We start from the raw sequence: 26,104 nt of genomic DNA on the forward strand, positions 1-26,104 counted from the left end.
GCGCCTGGGAGGCTTACTTGGTTAAGCGTCCAACTTCAGCTCAGGTCATGATCTTGCAGTTCATGAACTTGAGCCCTGCGCTGGGCTCTGTGCTGCCAGCAAGGAGCCTGCGGCCTGCTTCAGATTCTGTCTCCCTCTCTCTGCTCCTCCCCGGCTTGCATTTTCTCACCTCTCTTTAAAAAATGAAGAACATTAAAAAAAATTCTTTTTTAGCTACAAAATCCTAAACCCTCACCCTAAACACCGGCATCTCTGATGGCTGGACCCGAGACCCCACATTCTACACTCGCTCTGCAGGCTTAATAAGGCAGCCCCAATTGGACAACCAAAATGAGTCCCAAGGCAAATAAACCCGATATTCCCATACCCGCTGGGAAAAAAGGAAGATGACCAGAAAAGTGAGCCCAAGCACCGAAGAACCGAAGGGGAGCTTCCAACTCCAAAAAGGCTGTTCTGTTCTTTTGATTTACTGACCTCCACTGCTCTTTAACTTGATTAATGCATTATCACTCATCTGTTCAGCCCCCCAAGTTGGAAAAATTATAGCCACCCTTGATGCCTTCCCATCCTTGGCACTCATTACTTCCCACATATATAATAGCCGTTCGTTTGACCCACAAAGGCCTTTAAAACTCTTTTCCTCTCTTTCTTACCACCTTTTAGTTTCGTCCCTTATCATCACTCCCTTTTCTTTCTTCTCTTTATCCTACCCATAATCCCCATCATCACCTCGCTTCCACAGGGCACTGGCAAACATTCATTCTAAGTAGCAACGTGTCCAGAAGCCTCTGCATACTAAGATATCCTCCCTACTGTCCCCTTCCCTTTTTTTTTTTTTTTTTTTTTTTTTTTTTTGCAGCCTCTAACCTCTTCCTTATTCTAGTGGAGAAGTGAGAAACTGGGGGTTTTAGAGGGGTTAAAAGACCGGAGAACACTAGGAAAGTTCAGACACACTCAGTAGGCAGGAATGGGCAAGAGACAGCTGTGGCCAGCTTAAGATCCTGGAGGTCAAGCAGCCATAAGTGACTACACGATTTAAGGTGCGGCCTTAAGGGTGCAACGCTGAAGTGTCTGAGAGGACAAGGGCACGTGAGGCCATGTGGCCGAATGGGTCCTCTGCACAGACCCTGAAGGAGCTCAGCTGCATGCTATTATGCACAAGCAGGGACAGCCGGTGAACATGAGCAGTTCAGAGTAACCTTTCTCCATTCCTGGAAAAACAACTTCCAGCAAAGGACAAAGGGTTACTGTGTTGTTCTCCCATGTAAAAGTAAATAGTAATTTTGATGGATTTGGTGGGACATTTTGGGGCCAAAGTCAAACTGTGTGTGTGATTGTTTTGTAAAGGTGGCTGGGACTTAATTTTCAGATCTGGAATAAGAACAGGTGGCAGCTGATGGCAGGAGTCACAATGGTTTCCATGACAACGGGATTGGTTCTTAGTCATCCTCCCATCCTCCACACAACCTACTGGAGCTTTTCTCATAAGGTGCTTATTAAATATTTGTTAAGCGAATGATGAATCACAGAATGGTGTGTGCGCTTTGCAATTAAAGCTGCCATTCTCTAGCTAGCTAAAGCGCTTTTAAGGCAACAATAATTACTGTATTGACGCATGATATTTCGCATGATTTGCATATTAACCTAACCTGAAAATATGAAACTACAGGTTCTCCAATTCCTGAGGAACAGCCCTGTCTCCTATCTTTTCCCTATTGTAGAAGTAGCCCAGATGTTTGCTTAAGATGGCCTTAGGAGGGGAGAGTGCCCGTGCCACGTATGTGCTTGCACATTAGCTCCTTGTTTCCCCCCAAAGCCCCCTTAACCAATTCCTGCTCTGGGGCCCCTCCCCTCCCCCCCCTTCCCCGGGCTCCGCATAGCCGCTCACGCGCAGGCGCCAGCCTGCCCCTCCCCCCACGCCCCTCTTCCCGCTCTCAGGCTGCAGCCTGCCGGGCCTTGCCCGGAGCACAAAGGGCCTCCGCAGCCGGCGTCCCCCCGTTGCCGCTGGCAACCATTGAGCGGCGTCTCGCTTCCCCCTTGACCCTGGAAAGAGAGAGTAAACAGAGCCTCCATTGGCTAGCCGGGGCAGGGAAGCCAATCGGAGTAGAGGTTGTAAGGAGGCGGCCGAGAGAGGTGGTCGGGGTAGGAAGTTAGGGTTAGAGGCTACCGGCGAGGCTAGAATCCCGGCGTGGTCGGTTGGAGCAGATATGTCTGTCCGGAGGCACATTGGGAATCCCGAGGTGAGGGTCAGGTCTCGATCGGAGAGCCGGAGGGGGCGGGCGCACCGGAAAAGGCTCCACGTGGGCCGGGAAGAGCAGCTAGCGACTTCCGTCGGCCGGAAGGCGGGAGGCGGCCGCCGTGAGGAGGGGTCTGGAGAGCGGAGGGAGGCGGGGCGGGCCTGGGGGATTGCGAGCCAAGTCCGGCATCAGGTGGTGAGAGACCACCCTCCCGAACGTTCGCTGTACCCCGCCATTTGTCGCCCAGAGAAGCGAAGTGCCCGAAGACACAGCCCCTTCCCTCAAAGGGCTTACAGTCTAGGTGTGGCAGTTCCACAGTATAACGAACATGCAGATGAACGCCCTGAACCCTAAAAGGAGCAAAGTCAAAAGGAGCCATCGTTTCTGATTCTGGGGATACAGGATGAGCAGGAACAAGCAGAGCAAGCCATGTGTAAAGGAAGCAAACTATGACGTTAGTTTATCCTCTTCCCGATGGGACCTTTTACTTTCTTGTCTGTTTCACCCCTAGTACCCTGCTGCATTTGTGCTCACTTAATTTCAACAAATGTTTATGGAACTCGTACACTGCCGTGGGTGCTAGAAATAGAGTAAGACAAGGCATTTGTCCTTTAGTAAGTGCAGTCTAGTGAGGGAGACTTGTAAACAGAATTTGAGTACAGTGTGGTTTGGGAACAAGTTAAAAGAGCACAGAGAAAAGATTGGACTCACTTAAGGAAGTGAGAGAAGGTCCTGGAGATGGTATGAAATGGCAAGGTGATGAGCCAGGTGAGGGAGCGTCCCAGATAGAATAGCAAAAGCAAAGATGAGGAGGTGTGAAACGGGGGGAGTGGACAGTTCCCTGTAGAAAAGCAGGAGTAAATTCTGGAAGGGCCCCCTGTGCCTCGTTAAAGTACTCGGCCTTTATACGGAACAGGAGTCGCAATTCATTTCATTTCGCGGTGGATATCTGTGAGCTAGGTTGAGAAAGTTGTGAGGCTAAGTTTGGGATCTGCAGGAGAATGCCAGGATCGAATATAATCTCTACCACGGAGGTGAGGGAGGTAGGTGTGGAGACCGGCAGTTTGCCACATCCTGATCTTGCTTGCTGGTCTGAATTTGAGAAACTTTTGATAAGTTGTAAGTAACTGAGTGATGTGGTCAGATTTGCATTTTAGGCCGATGGCTATAGCTGCTTTGTGGAGAAAGGATTTGAGGAGGCCAGGACTGGAGATAGGCAGATTAGTTAGGTGGTATTTATGATACAGACTTAAAGTAAAGCCATCGAACTAGGGACAGAAATGAAAAGTATTTAGGGAATTAAGTCGTTAAGACTTCATGCTTAGCTTTGAGAAATGAGAGTGGAATGGATGACTTAGTTTCCCAGCTGGGGCTACCTACCCATCGGTGCTGACACCCTTGATGGGATTAGAGGAGCGTAGGGGAGAGAAGCACGGATGCCCTGTGTGGTCATACGTTTGTGTCCTAGAGGAAGATGTCCAATTTCCTTGTTTTAGTGGAGCACAATTTCCAGTAGTTTCTTGAAAAAGAGTGCATGCGGAATAAATATTTTTTATTTCTGTCTAAAATGTCACGCATGTCTGAAAATGTTGTTATTCTGCCTTCACGTTTACCTGCCTGCAAGTTTGGTTGAGTATGGAATTCTTGGTGGGAGACCATCAGCGTTTTGAAAACATTACATTGTGGTCTTCTAGCGTCCAGTGTTGGCTGTGGAGAAGTCCAAAGCCACGTGTTCCTTTGTATGTGACTTGATTTTTTTCCTTTCTGGAAGCTTGTAGCATCTTCTCTGTGTTTCCAGTGTTATGTCTCACAAAGATATGCCTTGCTGTGGGTCTGTTTTCACTCATTTTGGTGGGAACCAGAAATTCATGTCTATTCTGTCAAATTTTGTTGAATTATTTTGTTGTTGACTTCTCCTTCCCACTTTCTCCATTCTCTCTTGCTTGAATTCATTATTCTCATGTTGCTTCTGTAAGACTGATTCTCTAATTTGCTTAAGTTTTATTTCCTGTTTTCCACTTCTTGGTCTTTTTCCTCTTTTGGAGATTGTTTATTTAACTTTATCTTGTAATCCTTCTATTTAATTTCTGCCATCATGTTTTTAATTCTTAAGAGCTCTGTTTTGGACCCTGATGTGTCCTTATAAAAGACTTTATTGTGGGGTGCCTGGGTGGCTCAGTTGGTTTAGCATCCGACTCTTGATTTTGGTTCAGGTCACGATCTCACGGTTTGTGGGTTCAAGCCCCGTGTTGGACTCTTCGCTGTCAGTGCAGAGCCTGCTTTAGATCCTCTGTCTCCCTCTCTCTCTGTCCCTCCCCTGCTCCCTGGTCGTTCATGCATGTGCGTGTGCTCTCTCTCTCTCACTCTCAAAAATAAACACTAAAAGAAAAAGTAATAAAATCTGAAAAAAAAAAAACAAAAACCTTTTCATTTTGAAATAACTATAGGTTCACAGGAAGTTGCCAAAACAGTACAGTCCCATGTACTTTTACTCAATTTGCCCCACTGATTATATTTTATGTTAGTATACTATCAAAGCCATAAAATTGACATTTATATAATACATGTATAGTTCTAGGCTAGGCTGTTTTTTCACTTGTGTAGATTTAATCCAGATTTGCACAGGTTTATATTTGTAATCAAAATACAGAACTATTCTATCACCACAGGTATCTCCCTCGTTCTATCCCTTCCTGGTCCCATCCACTTTCCTCCTCCTCATCCTAACCGCTGGCAATCACTAATGTGTTCTCCATTTCTGTAATTTTGTTATTTGAGAATGTTACATAAGTGGGATCACACCATATGTGACCTTTTGAGATTGGCTTTTTTTCACTCAGACTAATGTCCTTGAGACACATCCAAGTTGTGGCTTATGGCAATAGTTTGTTCCTTTTTGTTGCTGGTTAGGATTCTGGGGCATGGATGTATAACGGTTTGTTTACCCATTCACTTATTATAGGATATTTTGCTTGTTTTCAGTTTGAGGCTATTATAAATAAAGAGACGAACTCTTGGGTACAGCTGTTTGTGTGGATGTTCATTTTCATTTCTCTGGGATAGAGGCCTGGGAGTGTAGTTGCTGGGTCGTATGTGAGCATATATGAGTTTTTTAGAAACTATTTTCCAGAGTGACTGTACCATTTTACATTCTCCTCACCAGTGTATGAGAGATTCAGTTTTTGCACATTCTTGGCAACATCTGGTATTGTCGATATTTTTTATTTTAGTTGTTTTAATAGGTGCACTGTGACATCTCATAGTGGTCTCAATTTGCATTTCCCCAATGGATACTGAGGTTGAACATCTTACATTTTTCTCACGCGCTTATTTCCCATTTATATCTTCTTCAACAAAATATCTGTTTTTGTCTTTTGCCTGATTTCTAATTGGATTTTTTTTTTTTACTGTTGTTTTGTTTGTGTGTTTGTTTTTTAAGTTACTGTGTAAATGTTGATTATTGCCAAAGCAGTAATCATTACGGTTACATTTTCTTTCTTACCACTTTTTATTTTTCCTGGAATGTCTGTCTGCCTTTATTTTATTCTGTACTATTTATAAGGTTTTGTAAATATGTAGGAAAATTTTCCTACATCACTATTTATAATTTTTTTCCAGTTATCTTTGCCAAAACTTTTGCTCTGCATTTGTGTCTGTGTGTGTGAGCACACACTTGTGTGTGTAAAGAGAGAGAATTTTATCTTGTGGTTTTGTTTTACCCAAATGTTATAACGTTTGATATATGGCTTTTTTGACTTGCTTTTTGCGCTTAACAATAAGTCTTGGGGATCTTTCCACGTCAGACAAATACAGCCCAACTTAATTATTTTCTTTTAACGCTTACGTGAGTACTTGGTATGGTTGTAGAGCTAAAGTTTTTAAAATTTTTTTAAGTTGTCAAGTTTTCATTTTTTCGTAACAGCATTATGAGATATAATTCACCTATTTAAAGTATACAATTCAGTGGTTTTAATATATTCACAGAGTTGTGCAGTCATCATTGATCAGAACATTTTCATTTCACCAAAAAGAAATCCTGTAACCTTTAACTATCACTCCCCAATTTTCCCATTGTCTTTCCCCATCCAGTCTTGACAATCACTAATCTACTCCGTGTAGATCTGCCTATTGTCTACATTTCATATAAATGGAGTCATGCAAAATGCCTTTTGTGACTGGTTTCTTTCACTTAGCATAATGTTTTAAAGGTTCATCCATGTTATATCATGTATTAGTACTTCATTCCTTTTTATTACTGGATAATAGTCTTTGCGTAGACATACGTCTTTTATTCTTTTTGATAGACATTTGGGTTGTTTTTACTTTGGAGCTATTTTGAATGATGTTACTATGAATATTCATGTACAAGTTTTTGTGTGGATATATGTTTTCATTTCTCTAATGATAGTTTTTTGAACTATTTTTTTCCCTGCATAGGGTATTTCCTCCCTATTGCAATTTTTCTTTTTGGTTTGTTGGAGATGTTTGTACTAGTCAACTCAGGCCACCATAACAAAATGTCACAGACTGGGTTGCTTAAACAACAGAAATTTATTTCTGGCAGTTTTGGAGTGCTGGGAAGTTCAGGATCAAGGTGCTGGCCAGTTTAGTTTCTGGTGAGAGGTCTCTCCTGCCTTGTAGATGACTGCCTTCTCACTGTGTTCACTAGATTTCTTTCTGTGTGCCCTGTGCAGAGGGGAGAGAGCTCTTTTGGTGTCGTTGTTTATAAGGACACTAATTCTATTACACTTGTGTCCCACCCTTATGACCTCATTTAGCCTTAATTACCTCCAAAAGGCCCCGTCTCCAAATACAGTTACATTGGGGATTAGGGCTTCAGTATAACCCCCAAACATAAATTAATAATTTAGAATTAAAAGAAGCCTGAGAACATTGCGATGAATTCGGGGGGGGGGGGGAGACACAATTCACTTCATAGCAATGTTCTCAGGCTTCTTTAATTTAATACATAAGTTAATAATTTAACAAATAATTTAATCCTAAATTATTAATTTATGTTTTGAGAAGGAAACTTAAACAGGTGATTTGAATCTGTATATTTGAGAGGGACTTGCTGATGGTGAGCCTAACTACAGGAAGATCTCACTGGGCCATGATTTGGGGAACTATCCTCCCAAATCTGTAGGTTCAGCTCTTTCCTCTTAGGCTGGTTATTTTGCTCAGAGAATTCCTCCAGTCTCCTGAAAATAAAAGCCTAACTGAATTCCTGGAGGAATTAGAGCTAGGAGCTAAATTTCAACATTAGTATGCATCATTCACTTAATGCCCCTATTTTCAGTAATGATATCTCTGCCTTTCTCTGTCTGGATACCTCCCAGTCCAGAAACTCTTTTCAGGGAATAAATCTATAGAGATCTGCCATGGTGGAGGAGGGGAGGTCACTCAGGGGGGCACACAGGGGACAGGGATTTGGAGATCCAGTTGTTTTTCAATCAGTCTTCAAATAATCTTCCTTATTTCAGCCCCTCCTTTTACTCCCCACTTCTGGAGGTGCCTGGAGCTGTCACTTCCTAAGCCTTTTAAGAATTGTTCTTGGCCTTCCCTTTGATTTTCTTGAATCAGTCAAGTCATTTTCCTTTGTTGATCTGCTTTCTAGACTTCAAAAATCTATTGCTGTACCTTCTCCCACTCTCCTCTGGTTTTTTGAGCTTTATGTCCTTAAAATAGAAGACAAAATTGAGGTTTTGGAAGGAAGTGAAATCAAAGGCCTGTGTTCAATATGCTATCTTCATCCAGTAGCTCATGATCTGTAATTATTTTATTTGTAATCTGTAATTATTTATTTGTTTATTTCTGGCATACTTACAAGAACATAAACTTGTATGCATTGTCGCACTGCCTGGCATGCAAATAAACATTTGTTGAATGAGTACATGAATATATGGCTGAGCTGGGAGGAGAAGTCAGGCTACAGTTCCCTGTTTGGATATCAGAAGCATACAAATGGAATTCAACCTAAGTGTTTGGCCCACAGAGAAGCTATAGATTGAGAAGATGGAATCCTGGCGAACATGGTGCTTAAATGGCTGACAGAAATGATCTATGTGTCAATGGAGAATCAGGGGAGAGAGGTATCACTGAAGCCAAGGGAGTGGAAACTGAAGAAGGTAGGGCTGTATAGCAGTGTCAAATGGTACAGAAAGGTCAAGTGAGTTAAAGAATGAAAAGGAGCCATTTTTCAGCAATTAGGGGATCTCTGATGTTGGCCAGCTGCCATAGGAACCATAGTAGAATAGTGGGGACGGTAGCCATGTTGCAATGCAATAGATAGAGGAGTAAAGTGCAGATACCCAGTGTAGGGGTCCCCACCCCCCCCGCCCCACCCAAGTTGCTTAGCTAGAAAGGAAGCGGGGAGGGGAGGGTGTTCCAATTATATATCGGAATATATGTTCCGATTATAGATTGATTCCTCATGAATCACCCCATGTTTAGTGACTTAAAATAATAGTCATTTTATTATGATCTCTTATGGTCCCGGAGGCTGACCAGGCTCGACTAGGCACTTCTCATTTGGGATCTCTTGTGGTTTTTCAGGCAGACAGAAGCTAGAGCTAGAGCTAACTTGAAGGCTTCTTCAAGGCCATTGATACAGTCTGTTGGCTAGGCCCTCAGTTGGGGCTGTCAGCCATACTACTACCTACACATGGCCTTTTCCGTGTGGCTTGGCCTTTCTCACAACATGGTAGCTGGATTCCAAGAACAAATGTCCCAGGACAGGTAGGTGGAAGCTGTATTGCCTTTTAGGATCTAGCCTCAGAAGTCATAAGGCAGCACTTCCATCACACTCACTAGCCCATCCAGATTCCAGTGGGGCTGGGGATGGAGACTTTGGCCCCACCCCACCATGTGAGGAGTCTCAACATCACAGTGTAAGTGAGATGGGAAATTCTGTTGCAAACATCTTGAGAAATACAATCAGCCATAGGTAGTAGCTGCTGGCAAAGTAGGGGCTGCTGCATGTGCATACAGGGTCCGGGTTAGTGTTTGAGCTCAGTAGAATTGGGCCAGATCAAAACTCCCATTTAAAAAAAAAAAAAAAGCTCTTTAAAAGACCTATGTTAAGTGTGAGATTGCCTTAAATGAGGCTCTTTTCAAGATTGAATTCATTTCCTTCATTTGATGGACCTCCTGTCTATACAAAGGAGATAAATAGGGAAATTCTGAACAAAATGTATAATGGTATTTTTAAAAATCCTTTAAAGGCAAATCTTATTACATATGTTGCCATTGAAATACAACCAACCTTGTGAGTTCCATTTTGAGAGAGGTGGGAAGTCAGAAAAGCTCATTCGTGTTTGAATGATTTGAGATTCAGACAATGCCACTCGTTTTTTAGTGACTTTCCTTCAGAAAAATCCCATTGTTGATTCTCATACTTCTCCCTTCCTCTCCAACATCCATGGATTCATAAATTGTGTGTTAGTAATCTGCGAAAATACTCTTGCAATTATGTGGCTCACAGCTCAGTGTTTTTGGTACCTTCCATTGTCTTCAGGGCCTACTCCAGGCCCTTCGTCTACATTCAGGGTTCTCTACTTGGAGCCTGCCTATCCATGGTCCCACCAGACAGCACAGGATTTCATATACCCCTGGTTCTTAACCCTTTTTAGGTCACAAATCTCTTTGCAAATTTGGTGAAAACAAGGACCCCTTCCCCATAAAAATGCACACACACAAAATTTTGCGTAGTTTCACAGGACTCATGGACTATCAAAAATCCATCAGAGGATCTGATTTTCAGAACCCTGGAATGAGTGTGGAAGAGTGGAGGCTCTGGAGCCAGACGACCCAGTTTTGATCCAGGTTCCATCCTTCTCACCCGCTGAGTAACCTCGAGAGGTCACTCCACTTTGTGCCCGTTTTCCTACTATGTATGATGAAGATAATGCTGGTATCTACTTCACAGGCTGTTGTGAGGATTAAATGAGATAATGTAGGTAAAATGCTTAGTCGAGTGCCTGACAACATGGTTAAGTGTTCAATAAATGTTAGCATCGGCTACCTTCATTACGGTTGTTGTACCTTCTTTCGCAAATCGAAAACATGCTGTTCTTTACAGTTGCTTTTAAAGTGGCTTTGCTATTAGAATTGCCTCCACTCGGAATGCTTTTCCCACCTGTTTCCTCTCTCATCGTATCCATAGAAGTTCAACCCTTGAGACACAGCTCCAGTGCCATTTCTCCCGCAAAGTCTCCCACATCCCCCAGCCGTGTGTGAGTGCTCCCTTTGCCTCAGACTCCCAGGGCCGTCGTGTGGTGCTGACACGCATGCTGTGTGTTGCTCAGGTGTGAGAACCATCTCCATCCATTAGGCAGTCCTGACTGCTCTTGCTGGTGCAAGGCCTCACAGCAGGTGCAGAGATCTGGAAGGTAGAGCCATGTCCCAAGTGCCGGAAGCAAGGAGTAATCATGATTAGTACAAAGAGCCGTGACAGTCCAGGTAGGGAATAGATGTCCATCTGACTGGGGCCTTCAGAGGAGTCTTCTTGGAAGACATGTTTGTGCTGGGTCTTGAAAGCCGAGTGGAAGTGAAGTAGCTGGGGAGGCATGGCCACACGGGGAGGACATTATCTTTGGACCTTTCTAGAGATGTAAGCCCTCAAAGGGTCTTTCACATTTTTGATTGCTCTCCAAGAGCCCCTGATCATATCACAACCATGAACTTTCTTAGCTTCCTCCCTCCTCCCGAGGAACTTCGTTGTGATCGCCTATCTGGTATCTTTATCTTGAATACATAGCCAGTATCCAGAGCTGAGCCTTCTGCCTGGGCTCCGGGCCTCATCCTCTCCCACTCCCTCATTTCCATACCTTCTTGCTCCATTTCCAACTTCTATTATCTAGCCTCTAAACATCCTCAAATCTGTCCTTTCTTCCAAAACAAAACAAATCAACAAGAAAAACTTATTCCTTAGCAACTCTCAAGGGGGCAAAAAAAGGCCATCTGGCTGCTATCCTGTGTTTTCCTCCCTCCCCATCTCATACAACCTGCTCTTTTGCTTCTGCTTCTGTCAATTTACTGTAACCTCTTCCACCAGGGCCGTCAACAACATTCTGGTTTGTTCAATCCAAATTTACTTTGTTATTCTCTTACTTGGCCTTCATTCTTGCTCACTTGTTCATGTTTGACCTCTTGTTCTCGGACTTGACAGCATTGATCACTGTTGACCACTCCCTTCTTCCTGAAACTCTTCTTTAATTTTGATGACCCACTTTCTTCTGGCCTCCCGTGAGTCTCAAACATGGTGCTTTTCTCTACCAGACCTTAAGTGCTGGGCAATTTCATCTTAAACGGTCCCTGATGGTGATTTTGTCCATTCCTATGGCTTCCCCTGCTGCCTTTATGCTGACAATCACCAAACCTTCCTTCTGCAACCCCAGACCTCCTGATCTCCAGACCCAAATAGCCAGCTCACCATTTCCGTCTTGGATAACCCACAGATACGTCACACTGAACATGCCTCAACATGAAAAACCTCCTGTTTTTCAATGTATGCTTCCTCCTTAATTCCCTTTTTTGGAGGATGGTTAACACTGTCCTCACCCTGTTATACCAGTCAGTTTTCAATCTTACTGATTTTACATCTTGAAGCTGTCTCCTCTTCCTCATCTCTTCTGCCACTTTCTTAGCATCATAGATCTTCTTAGCACACCTACCTCTTAATTGATCTTTGTGCCTCCATCCTTGACTATGATCCTATTAGCTCTCCAGAATGCTGCCAGAATGAGCTTTCTTAAATGGAAATATAATCCCATCACTTCTTCTTACTTTCTCCAGTAACTCCCCAATCGTCTACACTAAGGTTTCCCAACTTTAGCACTATTGACATTTTGGGCCAGCTAAGTCTTTGCTGTGGGGGACTGTCGTTGTAGGGTGTTTCGCAGCATCTCTGGCTTCTACTCACTGGATACCAGTAGCAGCCCCACCACAGCCACCACCCACCTAAAAGGTGTTCAGACATTGACTGTTGTCCCCAGGAGCAAGGGGGCAGCAAAATTGCCCATTTAAGGATGGTCATCTACAGGAAAAAAAAAATCCAGGTTCCTTAGCATGGGTGGATACAAGGCCCTTTATGAACACCCCCCCCCCCCATCTGCTTCTTCAATCTCATCTGACCCCATGTTGCCCCCTATGCTCCAGGTCTACCAGTTGCCAGAAACCCTACCTTCCGCCTACCACTCCTTTAGCTTGACTCATTTTCTTAGCCCTCAGATTTCAGCCTGGAAGTCATGGCTCAGGACACAGTTCTTGACTCTTTTAGTCACTTGTCTTTCTTCCCAGCACCACTGAGAGCTGGAGGGCTCTGTGTGCTTAGCATGGCGGCTCGCTCCTAGTAGACACCCAGTAAATGTCTGCTGAAGGGTTGGTGCTCAGTAAGGCTTTGTTGAATGAATGAATGAATGAATGAATGAATGAATAGTCCTTCTTGAAAGAACTTTTCTCAGCTCTTTCACTTTCCACCATTCCATCCTGTGTATGTAACTGAAAAAAAAAAAAAAGAAAAAGCCAGTTGGTCAGTAGGTCAAGAAACAGTCACCCCCAAAACAAGAATTTTAAGGAAAAAAGTATGAAAGTTCCATAAAATCTGTGATGGTCTCCTTAGAGTTTTACGTTGTGGTTGGCACTCGAAAGCCAGGAACGAGAAGTTGGACCAAATTGGGAAAATGGAAAAGAGACACTACATTTTTCTACTGCAGCATATGGATTTCTCATTAGTCTATGTAAGGGAAAACCGGGGGCGGGAGGGGCCCAGCGACTGCAGCTGTCCACACTCCCCCCCCCCCCCCCATCATTCTGCTGCCACCACACCTGGTCCCCAGAGACACCCTCACTTCTTAGCTATGTTGGCTTAGGTATGGACAAATCCCCTTGGTTCAGCAGAGACTAGCCTGGAGTCTTTCAAAAGACACTTTGCTAGGAAACTAGCAGAAAACAAAACAAAACAAAAGTAAAAACAGGAAATAGCATATAGAAATTATAAAAATACAGAGTACAGAAAAAAATGAAAAAAAAAAATCCCTTAGCCTAAGATAACTGAATTCTACTATTAGCTTTTCTTGACTCAATTTACCAGACACATGTTTTCCCTGGTTTTCTGGGTTGTTTTTTTTTTTTTTTTTTTTTTTTGATGTTTCGTTTTGTTTTGCTATGATATTGTCTTCTTCTGGGATATCTTGCCCTAAAGTTCCCCCTTTTAGTCTTTAAATATTTCCCTTCTCTCGCTTAAGAATCTTCTCCGTCTTCATCTAGGAATTCCGGAGTTGGAATTGGTGTTAGAGTCAGTTTGTCTTAAAGACAGTAGATTACTGGTCAGATGGAAACGGGGGCTCTCCAGGCTTTCTCTAAGGATGAAAAAGCTTAGGGGTTCCACACACACATCTGAGGCCCAATGCTAAGCATTCAGGACAAAGGTTTTACTTCTCTAGAGTGAAATGAAAACCAGAGACAACGTCATGAGTTTTTTTTAATAACAATAAAAGACCATTCTTGGCAAAATTAGAAGTTGATAATTCTCTATGGGTGCCCCCAGTTCTTAGAAATTCTTCCTAGTCTCTGAAATTCAAAACTCTGGCCAACAGGACATGCTGTAGTTAACTGTGTTTTCAAGAGCATATGATAGGGGTTTTACATTTTAGTTCTCCACCGGATGTTTTTTTCCTTTGGTCGGTAAAGCACACAACTCTTAATCTTGGGATCATGAGTTCAAGCCCCACACTGGGTGTAGAGACTACTTAAAAAAAATAAATACATAAAAATAATCTCAAGAAATAATAATAAAGTTTGGTGTTCCCTTCCAAGGAACCAGGTAGTTACTGTAATATACTTTGCATTCTAGATATTCATTTGTTGACTGCATCTCAATAAATGTGCCTACCACGTACTAGGTCCTGGGTGTGCACAGATAATGAGTACGTCTTTGTCCCTGCCTCCAAGGGCATATAGAGAAGGGTGGGGTGTGAACAATGGTACAGGGTACTCTGGGAGCCTGGGAGAGGAAATGCCCAATTCCACCTTGGACACCTTACAGAGGAAGTAAGGTTTTGTCCGAGGACAAGTCGAGGAAAGGCATTCTAGGCAGACATTTGCTAAGCCTGAGGATCTGAGGGAGTGCAGCAAATTAAGGGAGCGCTCGGGCAACGCTAACATGGGGTCATGTGTGAGAGTGGCAGAAGACGAAACCAGAAAAGTATTAACCAGTTTTAATTTCGTATTCCACAGCTACCTGTGACTGAACATACGATTTTCATACTTGTAGACCAGAAAAAAGCCTGAGCGAGAAAGCTAGATCTTTTTTTTTTTTTATGTTTATTTATTTATTTTGAGAGAGAGCGAGCAAGCGAGCAGGGGAGGTGCAGAGAGAGGGAGAGGGAGAGAATCCCAAGCAGGCTCCATGCTGTCAGCACAGAGCCTGATGTGGGGCCCGAACCCACAATCTGTGAGATCATGACCTGAGCGAAACCAAGAGTCAGATGCTTTACCTACTGAGCCACCCAGGCATCCCAAGAAATCTAGGTCTTGAAATGTCGATTCACTAGCCTTCCCTCACTTGGATGGCTTTCGCAAATGCCAGTGAAACTTAATATGGGTAAAGGTCTTGTGCTTGGATTTAGAGGTCCCTCCCAGAGTACAGGACAAGGGAGACCTGACGTAGGCATTCTCTGATGACCACAAACTTACCCTGGGCCCATGATGAGCCTTAGTGGCCCCGAGAGCAGATGCCATCGCAATGCCATCTGTGGAGCCTCAGACTCCAGGCAAGCAGCAGGGGAGGACTGCCAAGCAGGGTCCCGGCCTAGTAGCCTCTGGGCGCCGTGCTCAGGTCTGGGTCCAAAAGCTACTTTTTAGGGGAGATGTGGAGAAAATCTAAAGGGTGTCCAGAGGAGATGGCCTCATCATACCAAGAGTAAAACTAAAAAAGAAGGACCAGGGAGCTGCCTTTAGTTATTTGAACAGATTTCTTGAGGCAGGGGTGGAGGGTGTCTCGTTCAGGGTTGTGACAGTGGACTGGATGGAACTAAAGGGAGACTAGTTTGGGCTCGATGTCTGAAATAATTTTTATGAGGTTTTTTTTTTTTCTTCCTAATTATATAGGGCCATGAGATTATTTTGACAAAAAATGAAAATATTTTGACGGAAACAAGATAACCATTCTCACCTATGGAAATGCTGTGGCGAAGAGTCCTAGATTGAATGGACAGTTGAACCTCTAGGGCTCTTTCCTTCTTTAAATTTGATAAAATTTGGGGTTCCTGGGTGGCTCAGTCGGTTAAGCATCCGACTCTTGGTTCGGCTTAGGTCACAATCTCACAATTCATGAGTTCGAGCCCCACATTGGGCTCTGGGCTGACGGTGCGGACTCTACTTGGGATTCTCTCTCTCTCTCTCTCTCTCTCTCTCTCTCTCTCTGCCCCTCCTGTTTCTCTCTCTCTCTCAAAATAAATAAATAAATGTTTAAAAAATCATTAAATTTGGTGAAATTTTATCACCTGTTCTGTTTTTTAAGTATCTGACTCTTTCCCACCTTTGTCACCCTTATTTTTACATTAACCTGATTATTTTGTGAATTTTCTTATTTTTTAGTATCTAACCAAAAGAATACCACAAAACCCAAGGTATCAGCATATCAAGTCAAGACTGGATACTGGTGAGTAAATACTAGAAAATTAAAACTTTTTTTAAAAATCCGATAATTATTGATAAGAAGCAGGCTGTTACGCCCGATATCAGTCAAAGCGCAGAGTTTCTCATTGTCTTGCCCCATGTCCTTCTGGGCTCAGAATTTTTCTTTAAAACCTTTTTGTTCCCCCCCCAGATCATCAGTAAAAATTTCCACTTACAGACCTTAGCTTGTGATAAATTGAGAAACTGATAAAAAACATTGCTCGATAAGTTAACAAGGCTGAAGCTAAATACCAGGTGGTCGGCCTCTGCTTTGGAACAACTTAAGTATATGCCTTCAAGCTAGGAGTGGTCGATAATATTTGTGAGCATGTGTTCAATTCAGTAGTCGCTGAGCGCCAACTACACGCAAAGTTATGGACCGTGGGACATAGATGAGTGCGACTTGTGACTTTTGCAATCAGAGAGCTTAGATACAAGTGCAGGCAGACAGACCTGAGTGAGTCACTAAACTACTGGGCAAAATTCAATTAGTGCTTCAGGTAAAATGAAATGAAGAGTCGCATCGCTGCTTATTTCCATGCTCTTAACGTTTTTCAGTGGCACGATGTAGACCACTGCTTAGGTCCCTAGTGGATTTGCAGTCTTGTGAGATTTTGGTTTCTTAATTGTTTTGTTTTCCAATCCTTTAACGTCTACTATGGACAATCCGTTCTAGTAAGATGGTTTTGCTGGTGGATTGGGGCCCCACATGGCTTGGGCAGTGCTGAATTTGCCGTCAGTAACCTGAGGACAACTGAAGAAATATAGATGAGCTACCGACTTGGTTTAAAGTTCATTCATTTTGTCTTTCCCTTTCACCAGTCTCCTTCAAAATTACTGTCTTCCATTATGCAGGTTTTCCCATATAAAATAGACTTTCAGTTGAATGTTCTAAATGAACCACATTTGCAGATACTACTTCTTGGGACCTTTCTTTCAAACATTTCCAGGCTGTACAGATACTTATCCTTGCAAATATCCTGTTTGACAGGAGGTAGAAACTTTTAGCTCCATTTTTGAGGAGGAGGAAATTGAGGCACGGAGATGATGTGATTTGCTTGAAATTGAGGCACGGAGATGATGTGATTTGCTTGATGTTCAGTAAAGGAGACAGAACTAGGATTGGAATGCAGGGTGAGGAAGTCGATGGCACACCAGGGGATCTGGTGTGAAGTCCTGGCCACTGTCCCTTAGGCCAGCTGTCCCACCCCCCCCCCCCCCCCAGCCTCATTCCTTCTACTTCAACTCCTTCAACTCCTCCGTGTCTTCCTGTCTCCCTTTAACTGCAGCTGTGACCCACCCTTCTGGAATAAGCTATTCTGTGAAGGACGCCATATTTTTTCTGAGGAGTCCAAACAATATTTCAAAGACAGCTATAAAGGAATGCATTTCTTTTGGACCCTTCTTAAAATTAAAGGTGTTAAGACCTGAGGTTTACCTCAGATACACAGATTGGTCTGTATCTTTGGGTTTTTTTCTCCTGGAAATTGACAGAAATGAAAACCCATTTCTTTCCCTTCAACTCCCCAAGTCATAACCAAAATTTGACCTAATAGTAGTACCTGATAGTAATTTCAATTTTTTTTGAAACTGAGAGACTCAAGTCTGCTTTTTATAATACATAGTAATTGCCTGTATCCTTTTATATCGTCGGGTTTTTAAAGTAGTGTTTTTGCTAATTAAACCTTTTATTTTGAAGCGATTATGGATTCAGATGGAATTTTAAGAAATAATACAGAGAGATTCCATGTACCCTTAACCCAGTTTCCCATAGTAACATCTTACGGAAACTATCCTGCAGTATTGCAACCCTGATACTGACATTGATACATACAAGTCTAGATACAGAACATTTCCTTCACCACTAGGGTCCCTCTTGTTGCCCTTTTAAAGGCATCGCCACCCACTTTCTACCCTCAGTCCGTCCTTAACCCCTGATAACCACAGATCTGTTCTCCATTTCTATAGTTTTGTCATTTCACAAACGCCATATATATGGAATCATACAATATGCAACTTTTTTTGTTTAATTGGCTTTGCACGCAGCATAATTCCCTGGAGATTCATTCAGGTTGCTGCATTTATTGGCTTATACCTTTTTATTACTGAGTAGTATTCCCTGGTATGGATGTGCCACAGTTTAACCATTTATCTGTTGAGGGACATCTGGGCTGTTTCCAGCTTTTTGACTGTTACAAATAAGGGTGCTATAAACATTCATGTCTTGATTTTTTTTGGTGAATTTAAGTCTTCGTTTCTCTGGGATAAATGCCCACAGGCACAACTCCTGGGTCAGATGATAGTTGCGTTTGCAGGTTTCTAAGAAACTGCCAGACCGTTTTCCAGAAGAGCTACACCGGTTTACATTCTTACCAGCGATGACTGAATGCTCCAGTTTCTCCACATCCTCACCAGCATTTGGTGGTGTTGCCATTTTTAATTTTAGCCATTCTGAGAGACGAGCAGTGGTATCTCATTGCTGTTTTGATTTGCGTTTGCCATCTGTGTATCTTCTTCAGTGAAATATCTGTTCATGTCTTTTGCCTGTGTTCTGATTGGATTGTTTGCTTTTTAACTTGAGTGTTGAATATTCCTCGTGTGTTCTAGCTACCAGGCCTTTTGTTGGATGGATGGCAAATATTTTCTTCCAGTCTGTAGTTTGTCTTTCCATTCTCTTTACAGGGCCTTCTGACGGGTAGAAGTTTGTAATTGTGGCAAAGTCCAGTTTATCAATGTTTCCTGTTTTGTATCCTGCTTTTGCTGTCAAATCGAAGAACTCTTTACCGAGACCAGATCCCAGAGATTTTTCTATCGTGCTTTTTTCCTAAAAGTTTTATAGTTTTAGGTTTTACAGTTAAGTCCGTCATTCACCTTGAGGTAATTTCTACATAAGATGTGCAACTTAGATGAGGATTAACTTTTTGCTTATGGATGTCCAGGTGCTCTAGCACCATTTGTTAAAAGGCTGCCTTTCCTCCATTGAATTGTATGTTCACCTTTATCAGAAGCCGGTTTGGCCTATTTATGTGGATCTATTTTGGGGTTCTTTATTCTGTGCCATTGACCTGTGTGTCTGTCCCTCTGCCAATATCTCAGTCTTGATTTCTGTAGCCCTATGGTAAATTTGATACTTAAAATTGGTTAGACTGATTACCCCCACGTTATTTTTCTTTACAAATTATTTTAGCTATTCTAATTCCTTTGCCTCCCCGTGTAAATTTTAGAATAATCTTATCTACATGTACAAAAAAGCATTGCTCTGACTTTTTTTTTTTTTTCAACATTTATTTATTTTTGGGACAGAGAGAGACAGACATGAACGGGGGAGGGGCAGAGAGAGAGGGAGACACAGAATCGGAAACAGGCTCCAGGCTCTGAGCCATCAGCCCAGAGCCCCACGTGGGGCTCGAACTCACGGACCGCGAGATCGTGACCTGGCTGAAGTCGGACGCTCAACCGACTGCGCCACCCAGGCGCCCCGCATTGCTCTGACTTTGATAGGAGTTGCGTTAAACCTGTATATCAATTTAGGATGAACTGACACCTTTGCTATGTTGAGTCTGCCAACCCATTACTAGGGGACAGTGGTTCCCCCCACTTCTCTGAGATCTCATTTTCCACCGTTTCGGTTACCCAGAGTCATCCGCGGTCCGGAAGCAGGTGTTCCTCTTCCTGACGTATCTCAGAAGGTCAATAGTAGTTTCATGCCACATCGCAGCCCCTGTGTCATTCACCTTGCTTCTTCTCATCATGCATTGTATTATCTCACATCGTCACAAGAAGGGTAGAAGATATTTCTTTTTGTTTCTTTTATTTTATTTTTGAGAGAGAGAGAGAGAGAGAGAGAGAGAGAGAGAGAGAGAGAGAACAAGTTGGGGAGAGGAAGAGAGATGGGGAGATACAGAATCTGAAGCAGGCTCCAGGCTCCGAGCTGTCAGCGCAGAGCCCGATGGGGGGCTCAAACTCACAAACTTGAGATCATGACCTGAGCCGAAGTGGGGCACGTAACCGACTGAGCCACCCAGGCGCCCAAGGATATGAGCTATTTTGAGAAACAGAGAGAGACCACTTTCACATAACTTCTATCATAGTATGTATTATAATCGTTCTCCTTTATTATTAGTTATTGTTGTTAAATTCTTACTGTGCCTAATTTATAAATTAAACTTTATAATAGGTAGGTATGTATGTACAGAAAAACATAGTGTGTATATAGGGTTCAGTACCTATATATGGTTCCTGGTGTCCACTGAGGGGAGGGGTCTTGGAACATATCCCCTGAGGATAAAGGGGGACTACTATATGTCTCTCCATTTATTTAGATCTTCTTTGGTTTCTTTCATCAATACTGTAGTTTTCAGCATAAGGGTCCTGTACAGGTTTTGTTAGATTTACACCTAAGTATTCATTTTTTTTTTTTTTGAGCAGTTGTAAATGGTATTGTATTTCTAATTTTGGTGTTACTGTGTTCATTGCTAACATACAGAAATACAGCTAATTTTTGTATGTTTCTCTTGAATCCTGGGACTTTGCTAAATTCACTTATTAGGTACAAAAGGAGTTTTGTTTGTTTGTTTGGGGTCTTTTGGTAGATTCCTTGGGCTTTCCTATGTAGATGATAATGTCATCTACCAAAAAAGAATAGTTTTATTTCTCCTTGCCAGTCTGTACATGTCTTTTATTTCCTTTTATTGCTTTATTGCACTGGCTAGGACTTCCAGAATTATGTCAAATAAGAATGTTAAGAGTGAACATCCTTGTCTTTTTCTTTTTTTTATTTTTTATTTTTTATTTTTTATTTTTTTTTATTTTTTATTTAAAAAAATTTTTTTTCAACGTTTATTTATTTTTGGGACAGAGAGAGACAGAGCATGAACGGGGGAGGGGCAGAGAGAGGGAGACACAGAATCGGAAACAGGCTCCAGGCTCTGAGCCATCAGCCCAGAGCCCGACGCGGGGCTCGAACTCACAGACCGCGAGATCGTGACCTGGCTGAAGTCGGACGCTTAACCGACTGCGCCACCCAGGCACCCCAAAGAGTGAACATCCTTGTCTTTTTCATGATCTTAGGGGGAAAGCATTCAGTCTTTCATCATCAGGTACAGTGTGAGTCATATTTGTCTGAGGAAGTTTCCTCCTATTCCTATTTTTGTGAGAATTTTCCATCATGTAGGATTTGAATTTCATCAAATGGTTTTACCGCATCAATTGATAGAATCATATGATTTTGTCTTTAGCTTGTTAATAGGATGGATTACCTTGATTTGCAAATATTGTACTATTGCTGCATCTGTGGACTAAACCTCACTTAGTCAGGGTGTATAATTCTTGTTACATATTGCTCAGTTCTCTTTATTATTTTGTTAAAGATTTTTGTGTCTGTATTAATGAGGTACATTAGTTTGTAATTCTATTGGGGGGGGACTGTCTTTGCCTAGTTTTTTATTTTTCTATTTTTTTTAACATTTATTTATTTTTGAGAGAGAGAGAGAGAGTGAGAGAGTGCAAGAAGGGGAGGGGCAGAGAGAGAGGGAGACACAGAATCCAGAAACAGGCTCTAGGCTCTGAGCTGTCATCACAGAGCCCAACGCAGGGCTCGAACTCCTGGACCGTGAAATCATTACCTGAGCCAAAGTTGGACACTTAACCTACTAAGCCACCCAAGCTCTCCTGTCTTTGTCTAGTGTTAGTAGCATCATAAACATCAGCGTAACATCAGCATCATAAAATGTTGGGAAGTATTTCCACTTGTTCTGTTTTCTGGAAGAGATTGTGTATTATGAATTACACGCTTTAAAAGGGTGGCCTTTTATTGTATGTACATGGCACCTCAATTTAAGGAAATAACATACCCATTAGGAAAAAGATTGAATCGAAAACAAAACAAAACCTTGGTGTTAATTTTTACAGTTGGTTAATTGGTGTTCATCCTTTCTTAAGCATTTGGTAGAATTCTCTAGTAAAACCATCTGAACCAGGAGATTTCTGACAGTTTTTAAATTTTGAATTCAATTTACTTCATAGTTACGGAGAATATTCAAATTATTTGTTTTCTATTGAGTGAGCTGTGCTAGTTTGTGTTTTTTGAGAAATTAGTACATTTCATCCGAATTTTCATATTTACGTGAGCAGGACTGTTTGTCATCTGCACTTATTATCCTGCTGATTCTTGAAGTGCCAGCCCCCGTTTTGTTCCTGATACTGCTAATTTGCATCTGCCCCCTTTTTTCTTTGCTATACATTTGTCCATGATCCTTTCAAGGAACAAACTCTTGGTTTCATCAGTTTTCCCTATTGTTTTTTCTGTTTCCAATTCCATTGATTTTCGCTCTCATATTTATTATTCTGTCCTTCTGCTTTGCATTTCTAGATTCTTCTGTTTCTAGATTCTTGAGGTGGGAGCTTAACTTATTGACTTAAGACTTTTCCTCTTTTTTTTAATACACATAGTTCGTGCGATGAATTTCTCAGCACTGCTTTAGCCGTGTCACGCAAATTTTGATATGTTGTATTTTTATTTTCATCCAGTTCAGTGTACCTTTTCATTTCCTTTGAGACTTCCTTTTTTGATTCATGGATTATTTAGAAGTGTGTTGTTTCGTTTACAAGTGTTTGGAGATTTTCTTGTTATTTTGATTTCCAGTTTGATTCCATTGTGGTTGGAGGACACGCTCTGTATGTTTTGATTTTTTTTTTTTAATGCATCGTTGTCCATTTTATTACTCAAGATATGGTCTATCTTGGTGTATATCCCATAGGCACTTGAAAAAAAATGTATATACCCATACTTTTGCTTTCTGTATTCTTTCTTCTTTCCTGAAATTCCCAGGTTCCTCCTTTTGCTTTCCGATTAGAGAACTTTCTTTAGCTATTCTTTAGAGCAAGTCTTTCGGTGACAAACTCTCTTAGTTTTCCTTCATCTGCCCAATTGGTCTCCTTTCATTCCTGAAGGGTGTTTTCTCTGGGTGTGGGAGCCTAGGTCGACAATCCCTTTCTTTCAGCCCTTGAAAAATACTGTGCCACTTCCTTCTGGCTGCCATGATTTCTGATGAGAAATCTGCTGTCATTTGAACTGTTTTTCTTATATAGGGAAAGATACCAGTTTTTCTCTTGCTGCTTTCAGGCGCACTGATACGTTATTTTCTTAAATTGAGGTATAATTTACCTACCATAAAATTCACCCTTTTAACCTTTTAAGCAATTCAGAGGTTTTTAGTACATTCACAAGGTTGTGACACCATCATCACTGTCTAATTGCAGGACATTTTTGTCACCCCCAAAAGAAAGCCCATATCCAATAGCAATCACTTCTCATTCCTTACTTTTTCCTGTCCCTGGTGACCACTAACCTACTTTCTGTAGCTACGAGTTTGTCTATTCTGAGCATTTCATATAAATGGAATCCTGTAATATGTGGCCTTTTGTGTCTGGCTTCACTCAGCATGATGTTTTCGAGGTCTGTCTCTGTTGCAACATCTATCAACACTTCGGTCTTTTTTACCGCCAAATAATATTCTGTTGTATAGATCTTCCCCGTTTTGGTTAGCCAGTCATCAGTTGAGGGACATGTGGATTGTTTATACTTTTTGGCCATAACGCGGCTATACACATTAATGTGCAAATTTTTGCGTGAACATATGTTTTTAATGCTCTTGGTTCTATACCTAGGAGTCACGGATGACCGTACGTGGTAACTCTGTGTTTAATTTTCTGAGGAACTGCCAAACCGTTTTCCAAAGCAGCTGCACCACTTTGCATTCCCACTAGTGATGTAGGAGGGCTCTATTTTCTCCACGTCCTCGACGATGCTTGTTACTGTCCGTCATTTTGATCATAGTCATCTTTGCGGATGTGAAGGGGTATCGCATTGTGGTTTTGATTTGCATTTTCCTAATGACTAATGATGTGGAGCACCTTTTTATGTGCTTACCGGCATTTGTGTATCTCCCATAGAGGACAATCTGTTCAAATCATTGGCCCGGTTTTTAATTTTTTTTTTTTTAATCGTTGTGTTTTAAGAGTTCTTTGGTGTATTCTGGGTACTAGGCCCTTATCAGAAGGATGATTTGCCAATACTTCCTCCCATCTACTGAGTGGTCTAGTATTTTTGTTGTGCTTAGCTGGGGGAGTAGAGAAAAGTACACCTACTCATCTTCCTGGAGGCAGAAGTCTCCCAAACCAGTTTTGTAATAGCTTTTGGAAGGGCCAAAGTGTACCTCGTTGCTTAAAACTCAAAAGTATTTTAAAGTCAGTGTGGGAGAGAAATCTTATTCCAGTGTTCGATTTTTTTGTTGTTTCAAATTTAGAAATTATTTTAAAGTCAATTTCAGGGGAGGATTTTATTTTCATGTGTTTTCTGCGCATTCTTATGACTCACCTCCCTGTGTATTCAGAGAAAGTATCCACCTGATGTGCCGTGGCCTATTACGTGCCGCGATCTGTGTCCCTTTAGCTCTCTGGGTAGCCATCGGCCTGGGACAGCCAGCGTCTATGCCAGCATCCTACTCAAATGTCACCACTTGTATGGGTGCCAGGAGGTGCGAAGGGTGAGGAGTCCTGGTTCAGGGAGCCCAAGAATAACCTTACAGCCCGAGTGGCAGGTTTTTAAGGTCCGCAGTCACAGCAGTAGAAATAGGCACAGGTATGAGTGAACATTCCTCATTTCTAGGCTAAATAGATGGGTCTCTAATCTTTTCTTACCAAACAGTGAGCAATTCAGAGTTAATCACAAGAAATCAAGAATTGCGTGGTATCTCCAGTCTTCACCCACATCACCTCCTGCGTTCTTCAAAGACTGCTATCTTCCTCCTGGGTAAAGATTATTTTTGATTTCCATGCTCCTGACTCCACTCCTCCTCTAAACCCAAACACTGATGTATAGCCATGGCGGGAAATAGCAGAATTGTTTTGAACTTCAAATATTTCTTTTGTTCCATAGGTGCCTGGGTGTGTCTTACCCGCTCCCCAGCATTGCCAGACTGTGCCATGAATGGATTACGCTTCCGATGAAATCCCTGACGGCGTTTTGTGCAGTCTCCACCGCAGGGCTCTTGTGTATTCTCGAGCACCCTCTGTGGGTTTCCGTTCTGCCGCACTGCAGGCCGATTCAGGGACACTTGCCAAGCCACAGGGCTCTCCCTCTGTCAGTGTCCCACACTCTTTTATCGCCTGCGTTTATCCCCTCGTTTCAGTCTAGATGCAGTCTCCTATCTGAAATGTCTTCAGTTTCCTAGAATTCTCTAGATTTCCTCCACTTAGTCTTTTCCAGCCTTGTTGTTAATTTCTTTGTAAATTCCCGTTACTCTTGTTCTCTCCCCACAAGCTAGTCGTTTCCTGTTTTCTTCTTTAGTCTTTACTTTTCCTGAATATTTGCTGATAGCCTTGGTCTTAAGCACTCAAACCCATTACGGACTAGGTACTCTTCATTTTTATTTGGTATTTAATTCTGTCCTTTTTTTTTTAATGTCAAAGGAAGAAATGTATGTGAAAGCCTCTTACAAAGCAGAAAGCACTATATACTCATAGAACTTACTGAGATTAACAAAGGACCACTGTGCCTCTTTTCACGCTTTCTGCTCCTTCTGAGCCAAAAAGAACTTCTCCGGAGAGGAGGGAAATATTGAAGAAAAATAAAGCAATGGAGTTGTCTCTTAGCAACTGAGTTCGTGCCTTATAAATCTTGCCCACTTTAGATTACTGCTGCTCAAAATCACTTGCTCTTCGTACTGGCTCGGTACAAATAATGTTATTAAATAATAAGGAAACAAAGGGAAAAAGTCTAATGAATGAGTCACCCAGTTTATCGATTGTACTCTGTCTTTGCGTAACACTATTGATAGAGTTGGGTTTATAAGCTAAGTAGAAGCTAAATAGCACCTTAAGCATTTCGAGGCTACCTGAGTCTTGAAACAATACGGATGTCACACAGATCGTACATACAGGGGTGGTAATAGATCAGGTCGTGCAGAGCTTAAAGCAAATCGGGTGGACAAAAACCCAAGCCAAGTTGGGATGTGATTATTTGTGTTGTAAAAGAATTTATTATAAGGATTCTTCAGACAATACGTCTTCATAGTAAATTTCACTTAGCCAGTGACTCCGAGTGCCTTTCGTGCTAGACAGCGGAAGAGATAGAGATTCTGTGTGTGTGTGTGTGTGTGTGTGTGTGTGTGTGTGTGTGTGTGTGT

At 42.2% G+C, this 26,104-nt stretch overlaps 1 protein-coding gene across 4 annotated transcripts in view; it reads left to right on the top strand.

Moving 5' to 3' along the window:
- Window positions 1-2,130: 2,130 nt before the first annotated feature.
- CEP41 (centrosomal protein 41) overlaps window positions 2,131-26,104 on the top strand; it is a 46,117-nt gene continuing 22,143 nt past the window's right edge. Inside the window, exons 1-3 of one of the 4 annotated variants that reach the window (XM_040471953.1) lie at window positions 2,156-2,240; window positions 3,198-3,280; window positions 15,837-15,900. In XM_040471953.1, coding sequence (XP_040327887.1) covers window positions 3,239-3,280; window positions 15,837-15,900 — 106 coding nt within the window. In that variant the 5' untranslated portion in view covers window positions 2,156-2,240; window positions 3,198-3,238. Of the gene's footprint in view, window positions 2,241-2,418; window positions 2,692-3,197; window positions 3,281-15,836; window positions 15,901-26,104 lie in introns of those variants that run through there. The other 3 variants (XM_040471955.1, XM_040471952.1, XM_040471956.1) reach the window with 3 other exon arrangements.

Source organism: Herpailurus yagouaroundi, unplaced genomic scaffold, assembly GCF_014898765.1.
Source record: "Herpailurus yagouaroundi ecotype Mexico unplaced genomic scaffold, PumYag 100, whole genome shotgun sequence".
NCBI classification, from domain to species: domain Eukaryota; kingdom Metazoa; phylum Chordata; class Mammalia; order Carnivora; family Felidae; genus Herpailurus; species Herpailurus yagouaroundi.